At 34.5% G+C, this 17568-nt stretch overlaps 3 protein-coding genes across 3 annotated transcripts; 1 reads left to right on the forward strand and 2 right to left on the reverse strand.

Annotated features, from left to right (window-relative positions):
- Positions 1-320: 320 nt before the first annotated feature.
- LOC140057835 (lysosomal protective protein-like) lies at positions 321-6942 on the reverse strand. Its single transcript, XM_072103594.1, has 9 exons — positions 6619-6942; positions 6099-6210; positions 5474-5611; positions 4611-4769; positions 3873-3964; positions 2965-3049; positions 2360-2512; positions 1850-1983; positions 321-1301 (listed from the first exon to the last, which is right to left on the reverse strand). The coding sequence occupies exons 1-9, from the start codon at positions 6810-6812 to the stop codon at positions 965-967; spliced, it is 1404 nt and encodes a 467-aa protein (XP_071959695.1). The 5' UTR covers positions 6813-6942; the 3' UTR covers positions 321-964.
- Positions 6943-8084: 1142 nt separating this feature from the next.
- Positions 8085-17535, reverse strand: LOC140057834 (T-cell immunomodulatory protein-like). The gene is made up of 16 exons (XM_072103593.1): positions 17325-17535; positions 16678-16759; positions 15256-15416; positions 15025-15079; positions 14713-14784; positions 14096-14367; positions 13552-13637; positions 13052-13218; positions 12644-12773; positions 12137-12245; positions 11776-11828; positions 11300-11378; positions 10962-11077; positions 10636-10721; positions 8801-8918; positions 8085-8634 (listed from the first exon to the last, which is right to left on the reverse strand). The coding sequence occupies exons 1-16, from the start codon at positions 17524-17526 to the stop codon at positions 8575-8577; spliced, it is 1848 nt and encodes a 615-aa protein (XP_071959694.1). The 5' UTR covers positions 17527-17535; the 3' UTR covers positions 8085-8574.
- Positions 9008-10173, forward strand: LOC140057836 (histone H3-like). The gene is made up of 2 exons (XM_072103595.1): positions 9008-9490; positions 9740-10173. The coding sequence occupies exons 1-2, from the start codon at positions 9358-9360 to the stop codon at positions 10015-10017; spliced, it is 411 nt and encodes a 136-aa protein (XP_071959696.1). The 5' UTR covers positions 9008-9357; the 3' UTR covers positions 10018-10173.
- Positions 17536-17568: the final 33 nt, after the last annotated feature.

Here is a 17568-nt window from a genome sequence, read left to right on the forward strand (position 1 = left end):
GTCTTTTCCCCCGTCTTCGCCGGCGACCTCGATCCATTCGTGCGTGTAATTTTCTCAATAGCGCCCCCTATAATAGCGCTAATTCTGTTACTTTTTAAAAACTATCGCTGGGAGTGTAGTGTGCGTACGTAGCAGCTGCCTATGCAATATTTTTTTTTTTAATCCAGTTTAACAAAAACTTTGAAAATGGAGAGATTTCAAATTAGATATTACGAAATCATCTTTAGTAAGACTACAATGGTATTAAACAACAAAACAGTCAATTGCATCAATCATAAACTGATTTCTTCACCAATTTATACACACTCTGACAAAAACAATTTTTTGGAGATTAATTTCAAAGTTTATTCAGTTATTTTCAAATATTATAATTGAAGAATTAATTACAACACATTTATTATAAAACAGAAAAAATATTGCTATAATATTTATACCAACTTTCTATAAATAAAGCCCAGAGAAATTAAAATTAATAATCACCTAAATTTCTTTCGTCTAAAAAGTGATTTCATGGTTGATATATCATCAATTGTCAAAAAATTTTCACTATTGCATAGGATAGGACTCAATAAAACTACAGTATCTTAGAGGGACGGTTTTAACTGGATATTTTTGCCGAAATAATGGATGTTTTGGTGTCTCCCTACTTTTTTTTTCTATTCTACGATTCTCTTATTTTTTTTATTACAAAAAAAAATGTAACTGTGTATGCAACACGTGCATGTTGCAAAAGCTAGACCCAGTGGTGCAGTCTGAGCCTAAATGGAAGAAGACAAATTCTGCACTTCTCTTCATTTTCGAGAGAACATGTGGATGTTAGTGAAACACCCAAATTCTGATCTGTATAATAAAAGAAGAAATGTAATGGAATGTAATTGCGTATTGAAAATCTAGAAAAATACAGAAATAATTCCATTGCTATTTTATATAATGAGTAACGTATTGATGGAATCTGGATTTCTTTTTATTTTAGAGGGATACTGTTAATAAATGATGTAAACATTTTCAAAGATTCTGCAGGCTTGTCTTGCGGCACCATATGTCCAGCTCCTTTTATAGTCACAAGTGACAGATTCTTGTAGTCTTGTACAAAACCAGCTATTTGACTGTTTACTACCCATTCTCTGCGATCGCCGACCTTGTCAAGCTTCAGCGACTCGACAAACCACTCATCGCCGAGGAAGTTGCACGCCATGTCGATGTCTCCATTGTAGACCATTCCACGGTACTTTTGGAGTAGTGATTGGTATTGGGTGAACATTGTATCATATGTCCTTGTGTATTGCGCTCCCACAATATCACTGAATAGAAGGAACAATATGGATTATGAGTAATGATTTTAGAACAGTATATTGTCCAGCAATACTGTACATAACAATCACACAAAGCAGCACCATTATTAAAACACCATCATTATCAACATCATGATAACCAACACCATCATTACCAACACTATTAGAACACCATCATTACCAACATCACTAGAATACTGTCATTACCAACACAATTAGAACACCATCATTACCAACATCATTAGAGCACTATCTTTAGCAACACCATCAGAACACAATCATAACCAACACCATTAGAACACCAACACCATCATTACCGACACTATTAGAACACCATCATCATCAACACCATCATTACCAACACCACCATCATCATCAACACCATCATTACCAACACCACCATCATCATCAACATCACCAACACCTTCATAACTGATACCATCATTACCAACACTATTAGAATACAACCACTACCATCCAACATCATTAGAACACCATCATTACCAACACCAGTATCATTTTCTCCATTAGCCAACCGACAAAGGCAATAAACAAACCTGCAGATGTCCCAGTCTTGTACAGTATCTGGAATATGTAAAGCTTTGCGTACAGCTGGATCATTTAGATAGGTAATGATGGCTGTTGCATTTATACATGGTGGGCTTTCACTTATTTTCATTGTGTTTTTTATCTACAAATAAATAAATATAAATATAAATATAACTTTTTAAATTACAAAATCTTTTAATATATAGTGTGTTTCACAGTGGTGTTTAATAGGAGTGGTTTTTAATTTAATATTAATGCTCTTCTATAGCTGGTTTCCATTCACCACATTGTATACGTGAAACAATGCTCTTCTATAGCTACTTTTAATCCTGTGAGTCTTGCTAATGTTTTAGCTTTCACACCTATTCCCATCCAACTTTACTTACATTCCCCAACTTCCTGGACTTCTCACTCCTGAGGACGATTGAAGCATATTGATCATAACGTTGAGAAACTCAACATACTGTACGTGGTGTATTGCAAACTTTATATCAAAATATGAATAAAGTAATACTTACCAATGGCTTATACTTAATCTTGTAAGCTCTAAACAGGTTGGACATGGCGGCCTTAAAGGTTTTAACATGTGGTGGGATTCCTCCAGCACAATCGCCATACAAGTTGTAAACATTTAAACCAATGTTGTAGATGATGTTCATCGCTTCACCAACCTGGTGTAGTAAAAAACAAAAGGCTCTGTCTACACTATCAAACTAGTTTTACAAAAAAAAGTGTGATGTTCCCAAATATGGTAGGGATTAAGAATACAACACATAGTGTGTATGTAATTTTTGCCACAGATTTTCTGTTTTGTGCTACAGAGAGGCTTAACTTGAAGCTATCATTCTATTATAGTCCTTTAATCGTAATTGATTTTTATACACTGTTTAATCTATAGTATTAAGATGTGTTTAACAGGCTTACAATCCTAAGTTTTAGTTTCAACGCAACAGAAATTGTCTGTCGTTCACAGAGATGCTTATATAGTACACGGTTTATTCTGAGATGCAAAATGTGGCCAACTCTTATTACGATCTCAACATAAATGGTCTGTACATTTTACCAGTAGTGGCATTGGATTTGTTTTGCTAAACATTTTGTTTTTTAAATATATGCTACCTACCACAAGAGAGCATTCAGATTGTGTGTTGTCATGGAAATTGCAGGCAGTATCATTACAACAGCTGGTTTGAAGCTGAGTCCATAAGCTAAAAAGTTTCAATTACATTTTATTAATTTATAAATTAGAAGTACAACTATCTTCTTTATTCTTTAAGTTCAGTTTCAGTTTTATTTCACACAACATATTATATATACATTTGTACTTAATATTAGATAATAATAATACATTTGATTGTGTGTGGAGATTTTAATAAGCCATAACTGAACCTCCAGGTAAAACAATAAATATGATGATGACCATGAGATAAACAAGAAAAAAAACAACACATGATATGCACTTCCTTTAAAAGATGCTGAAGTATTTGACAATTTGAGATTAAAAGTAGTCTGTTGTCTGGCATACTAACTTGTTTAAAAATAAAATTAAGTTGTACTTTAAGCCCTAAATATTATTTCAAGATGGATTTGAGTGCCCGAGTTTGTACAGCACTAAGTTATTAGTTAAAACGATAGTCCATAGTGTACATGACAATAAATAGTTAAATAAACATGTTAAACTTTATTGCCAACATATTGTGTAGTTGAATTACAATGACAGCCTACCATCATTAATAATAATGTATTCAGTTTTTGTAATACAGTCTGTATTCTTATATTACAAAGTACCAGTTATATTATTACAGTCATCAGAAATAGGTCAGATACTTTAAGCTCTGTCTACACTACATCAAACTAGTTTGACAAAAAAAGTGTGATGTGCCCAAATATGGTAGTGATATGGGCACATCACATTTTTTGTTACATAACGTTTGATAGTATAGACAGTCTGTATTCTGATATTTCAAAATAACATTTATTTTATTAGTCATCAGAAATTGTTTAGATACTTACAAGAAATTGGATACTTACTCAAGTCCAAATAGGCCGTGATAATACCCAAAATAGATGAGAGAATCGTCATTAAGAGCATAGCTAGATAAACCATTTCCAACAGCAAAGCCCTAATTGAGAAATAACTTATTGTTTATTTATTATGAACACTTATCTATTAGTAAACCTAATAAGTACTGGTCTAGCATTTAATGCTTAGTAAAAACATAGAAGTATTATTATAGTGAACGTTATATAACATACAGTATCTATGGTAAACTTATCTATTAGTAAACCTAATAAGTACTGGTCTAGCATTTAAGGCTTAGTAAAAACATAGAGGTTATTATAGTGAACGTTATATAACATACAGTATCTATGGTAAAACTTATCTATTAGTAAACCTAATAAGTACTGGTCTAGCATTTAAGGCTTAGTAAAAACATAGAGGTATTATAATAGTGAACGTTATATAACATACAGTATCTATGGTAAAACTTATCTACTGGTTAGCAAACTACTGTACTATATATTAAACGTAACAGCATCAGATGATGTTGGAAAAACTCCCAGATTAAGATTAGTCTAAAAAAAATAACACTTTATTGATGTAGATGTAAATGCTGATGTGTGGGCTTCAGAAGACCCTGCTGAGGCTAGAGTGGGAGTCAATAGAAACCTATAATTTTTAACAAATTATTAAAAAATAGGAAATTTAAAAGCATAGTATTGTCATCATATACACCACATATTCATTAACCCTGAGTAATGTTGTACCTTCATGTTAATAGACGCATTCCCTTTCAAGATTCTCATTGACAAAGTTGGAACGTAAATGCCTCCGTAACTTTCGCCAGTTACATAAAATGAATTATTTGCAAACTGTGGGAACTTGGTGAAGAAATCTTGAAGAGCCAAGTAGTTATCCATTGATACCTAAAAAAAATAGAATAAATGTTTCCTTTCATATTGGTATTAGTATTTGAAAATCAATATACAAAGCACTCTGTGCTTCCATTTAGCGCTAAACAAATACTGTTGTTCTGCAAACTGAAGCCGTTACGTGAATGACACAATCTCTCCTTCACGATAAGATCAACAATGGCAATGACAAGAATCTACTTTGATGTTATATACCCACATGAATGGTAAAAAATTTCATTTGGTGAAATATGAAATTCTACTTTCACTCTGGCTTTGCCTTATGAAATATAATCATCTTTCACCTCATGAAATTATTTGTGCCATTGCACTCATAAACATTATTGTTTGTATATTATTATGATGTATTATAATATTCTAAAGGCACTATTGTGTACAAACCCACCGTCAACTGTTTAGAAAAATAATAATGTTCATTTGATGAATACAGTAATACACTACAGTTAAATACTGTATAAATACATACACTCTCTATCACTTACCTAGAGATTTGGTATTATGTACTACATTATTCGTCCATTATATTTTTTAGATTTCGTTAAAGACCGTTTTTTGTTTAAATTGACTCTTTTTCATTTTGTTTCTAAATCTAAAATAGTTCATGTATGAGGATCATTAATGTTTAATTAATAATGATTAACAATGTTGTAGTGGGTCTATTGTATTCCCCTAAATGATTTAGTCTTGGCTAGACATACTTCATCATCATTAGTGGCATATTTCTTGTCGTCCGAGTAGGAAAAACCTACTCCTGCAGGTGCCTCAAGGAATAGAACATTAGATGCATTGTTCCAGCTGTAAGGGTTCATATAGACAGTTTTCCCATCGTCACGAAGCTGGGAAAGAAGAAGGAAAGAAAAAACATGTTCATTACTGTAATAGCTTTTATGAAGTGGTTTTTAGAGCTTCTCTAATAGGCTGCAAACTAAATGGTGTTAACAGGGCCATAGCCACCAGTCATTTATATCTTGTGGCTTCATCACTGTGTAATCAAAAGGAATGCTAAAATTACAATATTAACAAACATGTATATACATACACATGTATTTTACTTTTTTTCCCCTTGCAAATTCTTCTTCTTCCCTTGCCAACTTCTTTTATGTATTATTCAAGAGAAGGCAAGACAAATTATTACGAAAGAATAAATTGGAAAGTAATGGTACTATGACTCCATAGAGTTTAGCTTTCTGAATGTATAATACAAGAATAGTAAAGAATTTGGGCTGTAACAAAAGGTTTTGAAAGAGTTCATTATTCTAGATGTTTGCTTTTAAGATATTCATGTGATTGTATGAGGAGGTAAATGTATAAATATTGTCGTACATGAAATGGTCCAAGTTCAGACAGCATTCCATCTAAGGAGCTGCAACCAGGTCCTCCATTCATCCACAATGTCACTGGATCGGTTTCTGGTTTTGACTGGGACTCTACAAACCTTTAAAAAAAGATGTTGCATCATCGATTACCGAACATCTTAATTATGTGGTGTAAAAACAGTGAACTTTAAAAAAAATATATTTGGAAATATTTATGGATGATTTCATGAATACAGTTTTTAGTCTGATTCCCAGATAAAATGCATTCATATGAATGATTGGCTATTCCTAAATTTAAAAATGATTATACAGGTATTGAAATATAGGCCAATAATATAGGCCTATTTATATAGGCCTACGGAACTAGGGTCCAATTAATAATTACGTTATTAAAAATTAAACTATAAACTTAACTATCATCATAGGCCTATAATATCAATCAAGGCTTTAGCCTTTGGACCGTTTCCAAGTGGTAATTGACAGTCAGGGGATAAAGAGTGAGAAATATAAATAACATCTAGGCCTACCAATAGTGTAACTTCTTAGTTCCACTGGCTTTCAAGTAGCCAGAGTAATGTTTGAAGTTGGGTTGGACCGCTAGACCAGGCAGAGCAAGAACTTCATCAGGGTTGGCTCCTCCGTTCCGTCTGCATTTTACGCTCCCGACACACACTAGGCCTACACTAACCGTAACCAACAAGGTTAAACAAAAGTTATTCATTGTTAAACAGCGTTTGTTTTGCTGACTTTTAACCAGGTATCATTAATTTATCTTTTTTTATACAGCAGATCTGAACAAACAATTTTTTTCCCGTCGCACGAGTTCCGCTTGACCGGTTTCAATCAGGTGGTGTAGAAAATCACATGATTGAAAAGCACGTGGCAAGTTGCGCTTGAATGATTTTGCTCATAATATTGATGATAGACTGCTGTTGATTTCCCTAAATCGGGTCGGGAATCTAGATGCCCGAAGCTGTTGACGCGAATTGTTTTTAAAAATACATCACCCAAAAAAAAATAGCAAATAGAGTTTCTTCCATTAGTTTCCCACTTTACTGCAGCACGTGTATTTTCAGTCATTATATTATAGGCCTATATAGAACAAAATGTTATAGCCAATTTTGGATCTAACTCCCGTCAAGTCAGTCATTAATATTAATAAAAATACACTGCTTTAGCTGTCGGGGAATTGAAACCCGACACAGTTGATGTGAACATCATACCAAAAAATAACCAGGCAAATTAGATTTCTTATTAAATTTCCACTTTAAATACTGTTGTATAGTTTAGGTTTAGAACAAAATACAAACAATTCCCGACAACTCTCCCGTCGAGTCGTGCATTTGCATGCATTTGTGTTAAACAATAATATAAAGCATTGTTTGGTCCACCACGTACTGTACTAATTCTAAAAACCCATACGGTATATTTTGTACCGGAGATAAAACCTCGAAAAAGTTACTATTATTGAAAGACTGAAAAGTATAGGCTTAAACTAATATCTATATTGCACCAAATCAAAATCAAGTAAGCAAATTGCAAAATATATTATTCTTAAATACTGTTCAAGTATCAATTGGCTATGAATGAACCTTAATGGAGGTGTCCCTAAAAATAAGATTCAAAATATACAAACAATTTGAACCTTGATTCCCACTACAATAGACGTAACGCAATGACAAGCGGCAGTTGGAATACATCGTATTTTATTGTTCAATTTGCGGTTTACGTCATTGAGTTACGTCCTAGTGAGAAGTCCAAGCTTACATTCTTAATATCATATTATACGATCTATAATAATTTAATAAAGCAATATCCCATGGGATTACACCTTTTTACTGTAATATAAAAATTATATGATTTTATATCGTTTGTTTCGTTTTACTTATATCAAACTGTAAACAAAATTAAAAAAACCCATAAGAAGTTCTTTCGCTAATGTGACGCAATTTCACAGAAACCTTTCACAACTTTTGGTATTCCCCCCCCCCCCCCCCCCCCGTCTCTGCCACCAATTTTTCGCTTTTGGGACGACCTAAATAAACTAGGCTCATAATGGAGACTTACTGCCGACCAAGTTCCAATTCCCGTTTTCCTTAATAAGACTGATATTAAACTGAATATAATCGTGAGCTATTTCACTTGCGTTTAAATTTAGATGAATAATCTCCATCACTGATGAATTAATTCAATCCATGATGAAGAGTGAACTTTAGTCTTTCACTTAAGACACGTTTCTCTTGAAAAATCGATTGTATAAAAAAGATCGTGCAGTTAAACATTTCTCAATTGAGACCATTTTTTAAAACCAGACGATCAGGCCTGAATCAGTTTGGGTTTTAAAAACCCTTTTCCAAAACAGGTTCTTTTTAAAGTGGACGCAGAAGATACCATTCTTCCAAAATACGATATTTAAATCTGTATTCTCTTGCCTAGTAAAAACGGGATCAAAAGTTGTGCGTTTTAAGGAACTCCCCCACCCTTTACATAGCGTCGAAATGGAACCTATGTGATTCTTGTCTCTTTTCTTTCTCGTCTTGCCTCTGAAACAAACAATTCATCAACCGTTAGAAAACCTGCCTTATCCAAGTTAAGCCAACTAACAGTATGTGCGACTAAATATAAATATTTTGTTCATTAAATACTGTTATGAAACAGAAATAAAAGTTTGAAGTGAACTAAAAAATGAAGTATAAAAATATAAGTTACCCTTTCTTTTAGATGAAGTAGTCCTATCACCATGGCTACGAATAGACAAGTTCCTAATAAAGCACCCGCGGTTAAAAAGACCGACTGACCCGGTGTAATCAACAGCTTTACGTCCCACCTTACGATAAAACAAACATAATTTTGAGTGATTAATATAATCTTGAGTATTTAAACAAACTTAGTTTTGCTTATGGTTGTTTAGCCTACACCATGATGAAAGTCATGCAATTTACGGCGATAAAACGGCAACATTAATAACGGAAAACAGCATAATTTACAGACGAAACATTGAAGTTTCAAAAGGTTGCCACGTGAACCCCTTACGCTGGAAATAGAAAAGTTGATCACCTGCCCATGCCTAAACCAGTGCCTAGTAGCATTTTGTTTATACTATGTACCGCACGTGCATTTGTGTGGCTTTCATATGCAAATGATGCGCCACCTGTACTGTTGCTATAAGTAGCTTTGTTTCACGCTGCCGCGATCAGTTTTGTCAACAACGCATAAACGTCTACCGCCATTTAGAATCAAAGCTAGTCGTTTTATTCCCGAGGGCTATGGCAAGAACAAAACAAACAGCTCGTAAATCCACTGGTGGCAAGGCCCCTAGGAAGCAACTAGCAACTAAGGCTGCACGGAAAAGTGCTCCGGCTACAGGTGGTGTAAAGAAACCTCACAGATACAGACCAGGTAAGATAGACCTTTCGCAGTTAGTATTAACGTTTCTCCATACCGTCTTGATCTTTGTTCCAGGATAGTACCATAGGAATTACTTGGGTTATTTGATAATAAAGTCATTAAACCTGCTCTGATACCCTGGGAAACTTCGTTTGGTTTCCGATGCAGATTGCCTCGATTTTTACTTGAAATGTATTTACCGATTTAGTCGCCAAAACTGATTGTTTTATATGAATGTTAATCACTATTACGTTCTTAAAGGTACCGTTGCTCTCCGTGAAATCCGGCGTTACCAGAAGAGCACCGAACTCTTGATCCGTAAGCTACCATTCCAACGTCTCATCAGAGAAATCGCTCAGGATTTCAAGACTGATCTCCGCTTCCAAAGCTCTGCTGTCTTGGCTCTTCAAGAGGCTGCTGAGGCCTACCTGGTCGGGCTGTTTGAAGATACTAACTTGTGCGCTATTCACGCAAAGAGGGTAACCATCATGCCGAAGGATATCCAACTCGCACGTAGAATACGCGGAGAACGTGCATGATTCTGATATACAATTTTTTTTTTTAATTTAGACAATTTATTTTTGATAGTTAATAATTGAAAAATTCCTTATCTAGCTGGTTTGTAAATATTGATTTTGTACTTTATTTTTACTTTGAAAATAAATGTGTAATGTATTTGGTTGTCCTGGTTTTCATACTTTCAAACCCCATTTAGTTATTTCTTAATCTCCTGTCTTCCCCACCACCTAATTTCCAAACAATGGCCCTATCCCTATACATACTAATGAATCTTTCTCCAAAATGCAAATGAAATCGTCATCATCATCATACTCCTAAATACGAAGAGATTCCATTACTAAACTTTTTTTATGGGTGATTGCAGTGATGAGGCAGACATTCAAAGCAAATTAGATTTCTTATGTCCCTTCCTTTTATGAGTATATGCGAAAATCTATCATGTTGAATAGTTGTAATATTCTTGTTACTTGTGTTTGCAAACATAAGCTTCATAACTCAAAAAATGTATTGTATATATTTAAGCTTGGAGTTTCCAAATCCTTTTTTTTTTTTTCTGTATGGAAGAATTTTCCGAAATTCTAGATTTAGTATAAAAAAATAAACTTTATAAAAAATCAGTACACTCCCACAATACTTACGATGCCGGATGCGTTGGCGGTAGTGGTATTACTATAAGAATGGAGTTTGGAATAATGGAATTTGTATCCTTGGATCTAATTTCACTCTAAAAGAATAAAATGATTTAAACAATTAAAATCATTGGATTTGCCTACTAGAGAAAAAAATTCAATGGACTTAAACTCTGCGTGTATGTCTGTGATGGATCAAGGATTGTGATAGAGGAGGGGCAGAGGACCTAAATAAATATCCTAATGCAATGTTTGAAACTCGGGAGCACCATCCCCACTGGCTTTGCCTATGATGGTTTGGTGTGTAATTTTAAAATCTATTAATTACCACATACATTATTTGTTGGTATGGCAGTAGTCACTGTATCAACAAAGTTTGGATTTTGACCAAGACCCATAAACACTGATGGAATTTGTAGTGAGTAGTATGCAGATTGCGACAGCTGAGCACCTGCAATGACAAAAATGATTCAAAATCAAATAATCAGAAAAGTTACAAATGCTACAATTCTTCTATTTGTAGTACTATTGATGGCACTATTCAACTAATTGACATCTGTACAATTTCTTCATGTCATGATCTAGAACCAAGCCAAAGAAGTCTCTTTAAGACTGCTACTTAAGAATTCTTATTACAATAAGTAGTTTGTAGCTACATTTCTGGTTCATTTACCTGTGCTCAGTTCTTTATTCCCTGTTGTACCGGTTGTTTCATAGTGCACTGTAGGTCCAGGCTGATTAACACCATATGGCTGAAAAATGAATATACCTACTAAGAGATTGTCTCCCTTAAATTAACTAACCAACCATATTTCTATCACCTGCACAAACATGCAACTAGATGTTGGAGCCAACCACCCTTTATAGTTATACTATTTCAATTATAATATACCAAAACCAATCCAAAATTTTATTTCATTCATTGTTAATCTTAAGCGTGGTTCCCACTAGCGACGCAACGCAAGGACGTAACGCAACGCAAGTGAACTGACCAATCACAAGCGATGGCTTATTCGCTTTTGATTGCTAACTGTCTATAACTTCGCTTGTCATTGGTTAAAACGCTTGCGTTGCGTTTACGTCCTTGCGTTACGTTCTAGTGGGAACCAAGCTTTAAGTTTGTTTATCGTTATGATAAAATACACCTACATATCTCCCAGAGGCAAATCCTGGACATCCAGTAAAACATAGACCACTTAATACTAGAAGAAAAAAATAAGTTTTAAGCTTGTACAGTACAGTTTAAAAATTCATTTATATTACTGTTAAGCCTTGTCTACACTATCAAACTAAATTGACAAAAAGTGTGAGGTGTCCAAATATGGTAGTGATATGCACAGATATTGTAGTGATGACATCATGTACATATATGGGCACATTACATTTTTTTTGTCACATAAAGTTTGATAGTGTAGACAGCGCTTTAAAAATACTATTGAATCTGAATTATGGAGGCATAGGCAGATTCAAATAGATTTTGAATTTATAAGTCCTGTCCCCATTTATTTACCTTGAACACGAATAAAGTAGGCATCTACAATAAAGTTGTTTTTAACAGCATGTAATTCAGGTGTTGATGTTGGTCCCTGCTGGCTTACAACAAACATATCCAACATAATCTATGAAACATAATGTTTAATAGAATGAGGTTAAAATTAATGGCTAGGTCGGTTAGATCATTTTTTATGGATTCAAACATTGAACAAAGTTGAAGATTTGAATTCAAAATGTTTGTGAAGCGCTCCATGAATAAAACACTGAACATGATCAAATTGTTATAATGAACACATTGCATGTTCAAAGCACATATCCTTTAATTGAACTTTGTGATCTAGTATTTAAATTTTATTACCAGTTTCAAACAAAAAAACATATGTTTGAGATGTAATAAATAAATCTACTCTAAGGCACAGATGTTGCATTTTAAACAAATGTGATGTTGATTTGGATTGAAAATACATTTTTTTAAATAAAAAATTAACAATTATAACATATTAAGTATTATATTTTAACATACATTATCAGATATATCAACAAAGCTAGCAATGATAGGGTTTTGAATTTCACCCAGCGCCCCCATCCTCACTACAGGCGCAAAATGGTTACCATCCTGGTTGTTGAGTAGTACAACTCTTCTTGTATCATTCCTAGAAAAAAAAATTAAAACAGAGTTCCATGAACTATTTCGCTCCTAACCATGTAACAGCAAACACCATTCATCATCTTGATATTATTGTTTGTTGTAAGCTGCCTAAGGCGCTTTTGACGCTGGGAAAACATATCTTTTTTTATGTCTCAAGCCACCAGACGGCCCTTCAAAATGTTTTCAAAATTTGGGTCGCGGCACACAGTTTGCGGAACGTCGATTTAAAAACACATCACTGAAACTAATAACACCAAAAATGGTCAGTCACATACTACTTACTGTGTTCGCATAACAATCATCAAATCTGGATAACGGTCAGTATTGAAGTCACCAATGCTCATTGTTATCGGTAAATCAGCATACTCACTCAGACCTGCCCCAGGGGGTACAAAGCCTAATTTTTCACCATGAACTGACATATGTGTGAAGTCTATAATCTTAACCCACTGCAAAAAAAAGGATACATATAGTCGAATATAAGTTTTTTTTACAATAAACGGTGTATTGTATCGCATTAAGGGAACAATTTCCCATGAAATGAACAAGGGGAAATAATGTCCTCTCCATATTTTAGGGACACTTTGTTGGGTCCAGAGAGATTCTACCTATGTTTTCATAATCTATAATATTTACAGGACCAAATATACACATTTAAAAAGTCGTTGAGTTTTGCCTTGTCCTGTAAAAAACTGAAAGCAGGCAGCATTTAAATCCAACAGTTAACTAACTAGGTTAGGGTCTTTTATAGTTAAAATTTGTAGTTTTAAAAAAAATCTTACGGTTTTTTTCCTTTGAAATATGGCACTTTCACGACATTGTTCATCGAAGCATACAGGTAACAAATGATCTATAGTTCCATCAGCATCTGTTGTAATATTCAGAACATTAAACATTATTTCTACATGAATTGTACTGCAGTAAATAACATGTATGAATTGTACTGTAGTAATTGTATTGGTATTTACTGAAGACCTACTGTAGTTATTACTTGAGTTAATTGTACTGCAGCAATGTGCGTGCACTGTGCAGTACATTAAAAGAGAGCCAGGAAAATTTAAACGTTACAGACATGTGGGAGAAAGAGCCACAAAGACCTGTCCATGTTGTAGTCTAGTTGGTATCGTTGCAATAAATACTCCTACTCCTACTTTTTATCCCTAGCTTTATTAAGCAAATGCCCTCATGAGCATAGCTACACATGTGTGTGCAAAAGAGTACTTTATTTGTTGTCATACTTTATGTTTATAATAAATTAAAACTAAATGCAGTGCCTAAAAAACAACCCCTTAATATTACAGATATTAATGTTGCAAAAGATCTTACCAATATCAGTAAAAGCAGATTGTCCAAAAAAAATTTTTTTTTCTGGAAAAACTAAATTTTCTGGAAGAGAATATTCCTCTTGTTTTGTATAGCCACCACCATCTGTTAATTTATTAACCCAAACTTCAAATTTTGTGTCTGTTGTGATGAAGATATCGGTTGCGTAATCAGAGGTCAAATCAAGAAATGCGTTTGAGTGTGGTATACGAATTGTGTCTCCTTGTTGTTGTTCTGGTAAAGGCACCATGCTGAAACTACGTGGCGTTGATGGACTGTGAAAAGGGGAAAATACATTTAACCATTAAAACTGAAGACATTGTGTTGGTGTCTACATGCAATCTTTTGATTGCCAAGTTGTGTACTACTAATGGCATTACTTGTCATTGTCCTTGTTCAGTCCGAGTCTCATCCATATTATTAGGGAGCTTTTGATTTTTGAAGACCAAACCTAGGTCAAGTGAATCGATGGTTCGTCGGTCATTGCTTGGACCTAGGAACCATCATGCACACAATGAATGAACATGACATAGTTCGGTCGTCGGTCATTGCTAAAAAGCTCCCTATTGTCGTTGATAGCAATATAACAGTTAATGCAGAATAAACAAAACATCACTTACGACGTCATCCATAATGCTCGTTCACCTGCATGATTCACACCAAATATGTCAGGAATCATATCAGCATTATAACTGAAAAAGTTACCAAATTAAGAGATAATATACTGTGATATAATTATTGAGATATATGTGTACTGTATGCTTAATTATAAATAATATAACTCCTTCAACTTAAGTAATATAACGACGTAAGTGAATTGACCAATCATGATGCAATGGATCATCTAATCTATCATTGGTTAACTGGCTTGTGGGAACCAAGGTTTGAGCTATGTTACTATTAAATGACCAGGGGTTTTAGTGTATACTTACTCCATAACTAATGGTTGGTCAGCCATCATGTCCTTGGAAACAACAGTAGGAACATCTACAAAACAACAAAATATTCAACATATGATTACAATGTATAATTATTCCTAATATAAGTAATGAAAGAAACCAATAAATATAAATAAACTATGACATCATGAATTATAAGTCTAACTTTCACCACTTTGCAAGGTAACTTAGCGTCTACTGCATCATCATTCTTTGGGAATTTACCTGAAACAAATTGGTTCAAATTTCCCCAGTAAACGTACACAGCCGTTGAAGCAGTTTTTTCAAAGAGTTCAGTTGCATTCTTGACTGTTACCAAAACGTCCATTTTAGAATCTCCATCATAATCACCAGGCACAACACTTGTTATTACCTCTTCAACTGGCCTAGAAATATTTAGTAATTCTCTTATAGTTATTTATTTGTTACCAGTATTGTATCACACTATCACTTAGTAAGAAAATAACCTGTTGACATGAAATAGAATAATGGTTAATAAAGTATAAAATAGAAAAATTAAACTGGATGGCTATTCTGGTAGCCACTTTACTAGAATCCAGAGGCTTTCTTTCCATGAAAAAAGGAAAAGAAAGTATTTTTTATTTTATTTTACTATTTTCTTTTTAATCAAAAAAGAATCAATAGAAATAGCTTGGAAAAATGAAATTATCAATTGCTAAAACGCATATGATGTGTTACACTCGTCTTTCACGGTCTTTGGTATGACTGGTTAGTGCACTCGCGCTGGTATGACTGGTTAGTGCACTCGCGCTGGTATGATTGGTTAGTGCACTCGCGCTGGTTTGACTGGTTAGTGCACTCGCGCTGGTTTGACTGGTTAGTGCACTCGTGCTTGTTTGACTGGTTAGTGCACTCGCGCTGGTTTGACTGGTTAGTGCACTCACGCTGGTATGACTGGTTAGTGCACTCGCGCTGGTATGACTGGTTAGTGCACTCGCGCTGGTATGACTGGTTAGTGCACTCGCGCTGGTTTGACTGGTTAGTGCACTCGCGCTGGTATGACTGGTTAGTGCACTCGCGCTGGTTTGACTGGTTAGTGCACTCGCGCTGGTATGACTGGTTAGTGCACTCGCGCTGGTATGACTGGTTAGTGCACTCGCGCTGGTTTGACTGGTTAGTGCACTCGCGCTGGTGTGACTGGTTAGTGCACTCGCGCTGGTGTGACTGGTTAGTGCACTCGCGCTGGTGTGACTGGTTAGTGCACTCGCGCTGGTTTGACTGGTTAGTGCACTCGCGCTGGTGTGACTGGTTAGTGCACTCGCGCTGGTATGACTGGTTAGTGCACTCGCGCTGGTTTGACTGGTTAGTGCACTCGCGCTGGTTTGACTGGTTAGTGCACTCGCGTTGGTATGACTGGTTAGTGCACTCGCGCTGGTTTGACTGGTTAGTGCACTCGTGCTGGTTTGACTGGCTAGTGCACTCACGCTGGTTTGACTGGTTAGTGCACTCGCGCTGGTATGACTGGTTAGTACACTCGTGCTGGTTTGAGATCTTAGTTTGCATGGAACGTATTATGAGGGTATAATGGAATATTTACTATACAGACTTTACTATAATATGTTGTTTTTTTTTTGTAATTATAGTGTAGCAATCCAATGGTGACAATAGATGATTATTGTGAGCTACCTTTTCAATACAAGTTCGGATTTGTGAATTAGGTGTGGTTCAGAACTTTGCCAAATCAGGATAGAGATCTCTGGAGAAACACCTGTAACAAAAATTGATTTAAATTGATAGTATTTGCAAGGGATTTGAAATGTGTGCATATTATTCCTAAAAAATCACCAATAATTTGTTTATAGAAATGTTAGATGAAAATAGAGTAAAAAAACAATCTAATACATTAAACAATAAACAAACAACAACCTTGTATCCCCTGGCCTGGGGATCACATCATATATATATATATATAAAAGATAGAAGAATATATTTTTTTAATTGTCATAATTAAAAAAAAAAAACAATTAATAATAATAAAAAAATAATGTCTAATGACATTTAAGAAAAATATTAGGCCTATCCTAGCTATAAGATATTTATTATTATTAATATTATTAGACTCGAGTACAGTATTTATTTATAAACTATCGATATAGGCCTAATTATCAAAACAATTTGCTAGCCTAGTAAATTAGTATACACAAATTAATTATGTTATATAAAATTATTTTTAGTGGCATGTGTTAAATAAATGAAAGTTGAGGCTAGGCCCAACCAATCGTATAATTCACAACGGGGAAAGAGCTCTTCGCCCGGTTATGATGCATACTCACCTGACGTGCCAGCCGGGTTGATCACGAACACGTCAGTGTTTTGATCAGCGTTGAAATCACCATACGCTGCAATTATACCTTTTGTGTTCCCAAATATACTTTTAGTGTTGTCCTCTAAAGCTCCATTTTTTTCTTCTCCGCAAACGTTGTTAAAAATAAGTAAAATATTAATAAAAACACTGATACAATTTCTAGTCTTCATTTTTCCCGTTTTTTTTTTTTTTATTTTCAATGAACCCGGAAA

Source organism: Antedon mediterranea, chromosome 8 (genome assembly GCF_964355755.1).
Source record: "Antedon mediterranea chromosome 8, ecAntMedi1.1, whole genome shotgun sequence".
NCBI lineage: Eukaryota > Metazoa > Echinodermata > Crinoidea > Comatulida > Antedonidae > Antedon > Antedon mediterranea.

Bases quoted from the DNA above. Each gene is read 5' to 3' on its own strand.
- LOC140057835 (XM_072103594.1), bottom strand. From the start codon at position 6,812: ATGAATAACTTTTGTTTAACCTTGTTGGTTACGGTTAGTGTAGGCCTA. The intron at 6,211-6,618 runs GTAGGCCTAGAT...CTTTTTTTAAAG, and splicing joins ACTAAGAAGTTACACTATTG to GTTTGTAGAGTCCCAGTCAA. The intron at 1,302-1,849 runs GTTTGTTTATTG...CCTTCTATTCAG, and splicing joins CAAGACTGGGACATCTGCAG to TGATATTGTGGGAGCGCAAT.
- LOC140057834 (XM_072103593.1), bottom strand. From the start codon at position 17,526: ATGAAGACTAGAAATTGTATCAGTGTTTTTATTAATATTTTACTTATT. The intron at 15,080-15,255 runs GTAAATTCCCAA...GTTGTTTTGTAG, and splicing joins TTTGAACCAATTTGTTTCAG to ATGTTCCTACTGTTGTTTCC. The intron at 12,246-12,643 runs GTATGTTAAAAT...TATGTTTCATAG, and splicing joins TTGTTGATATATCTGATAAT to ATTATGTTGGATATGTTTGT.
- LOC140057836 (XM_072103595.1), top strand. From the start codon at position 9,358: ATGGCAAGAACAAAACAAACAGCTCGTAAATCCACTGGTGGCAAGGCC. The intron at 9,491-9,739 runs GTAAGATAGACC...ACGTTCTTAAAG, and splicing joins ACCTCACAGATACAGACCAG to GTACCGTTGCTCTCCGTGAA.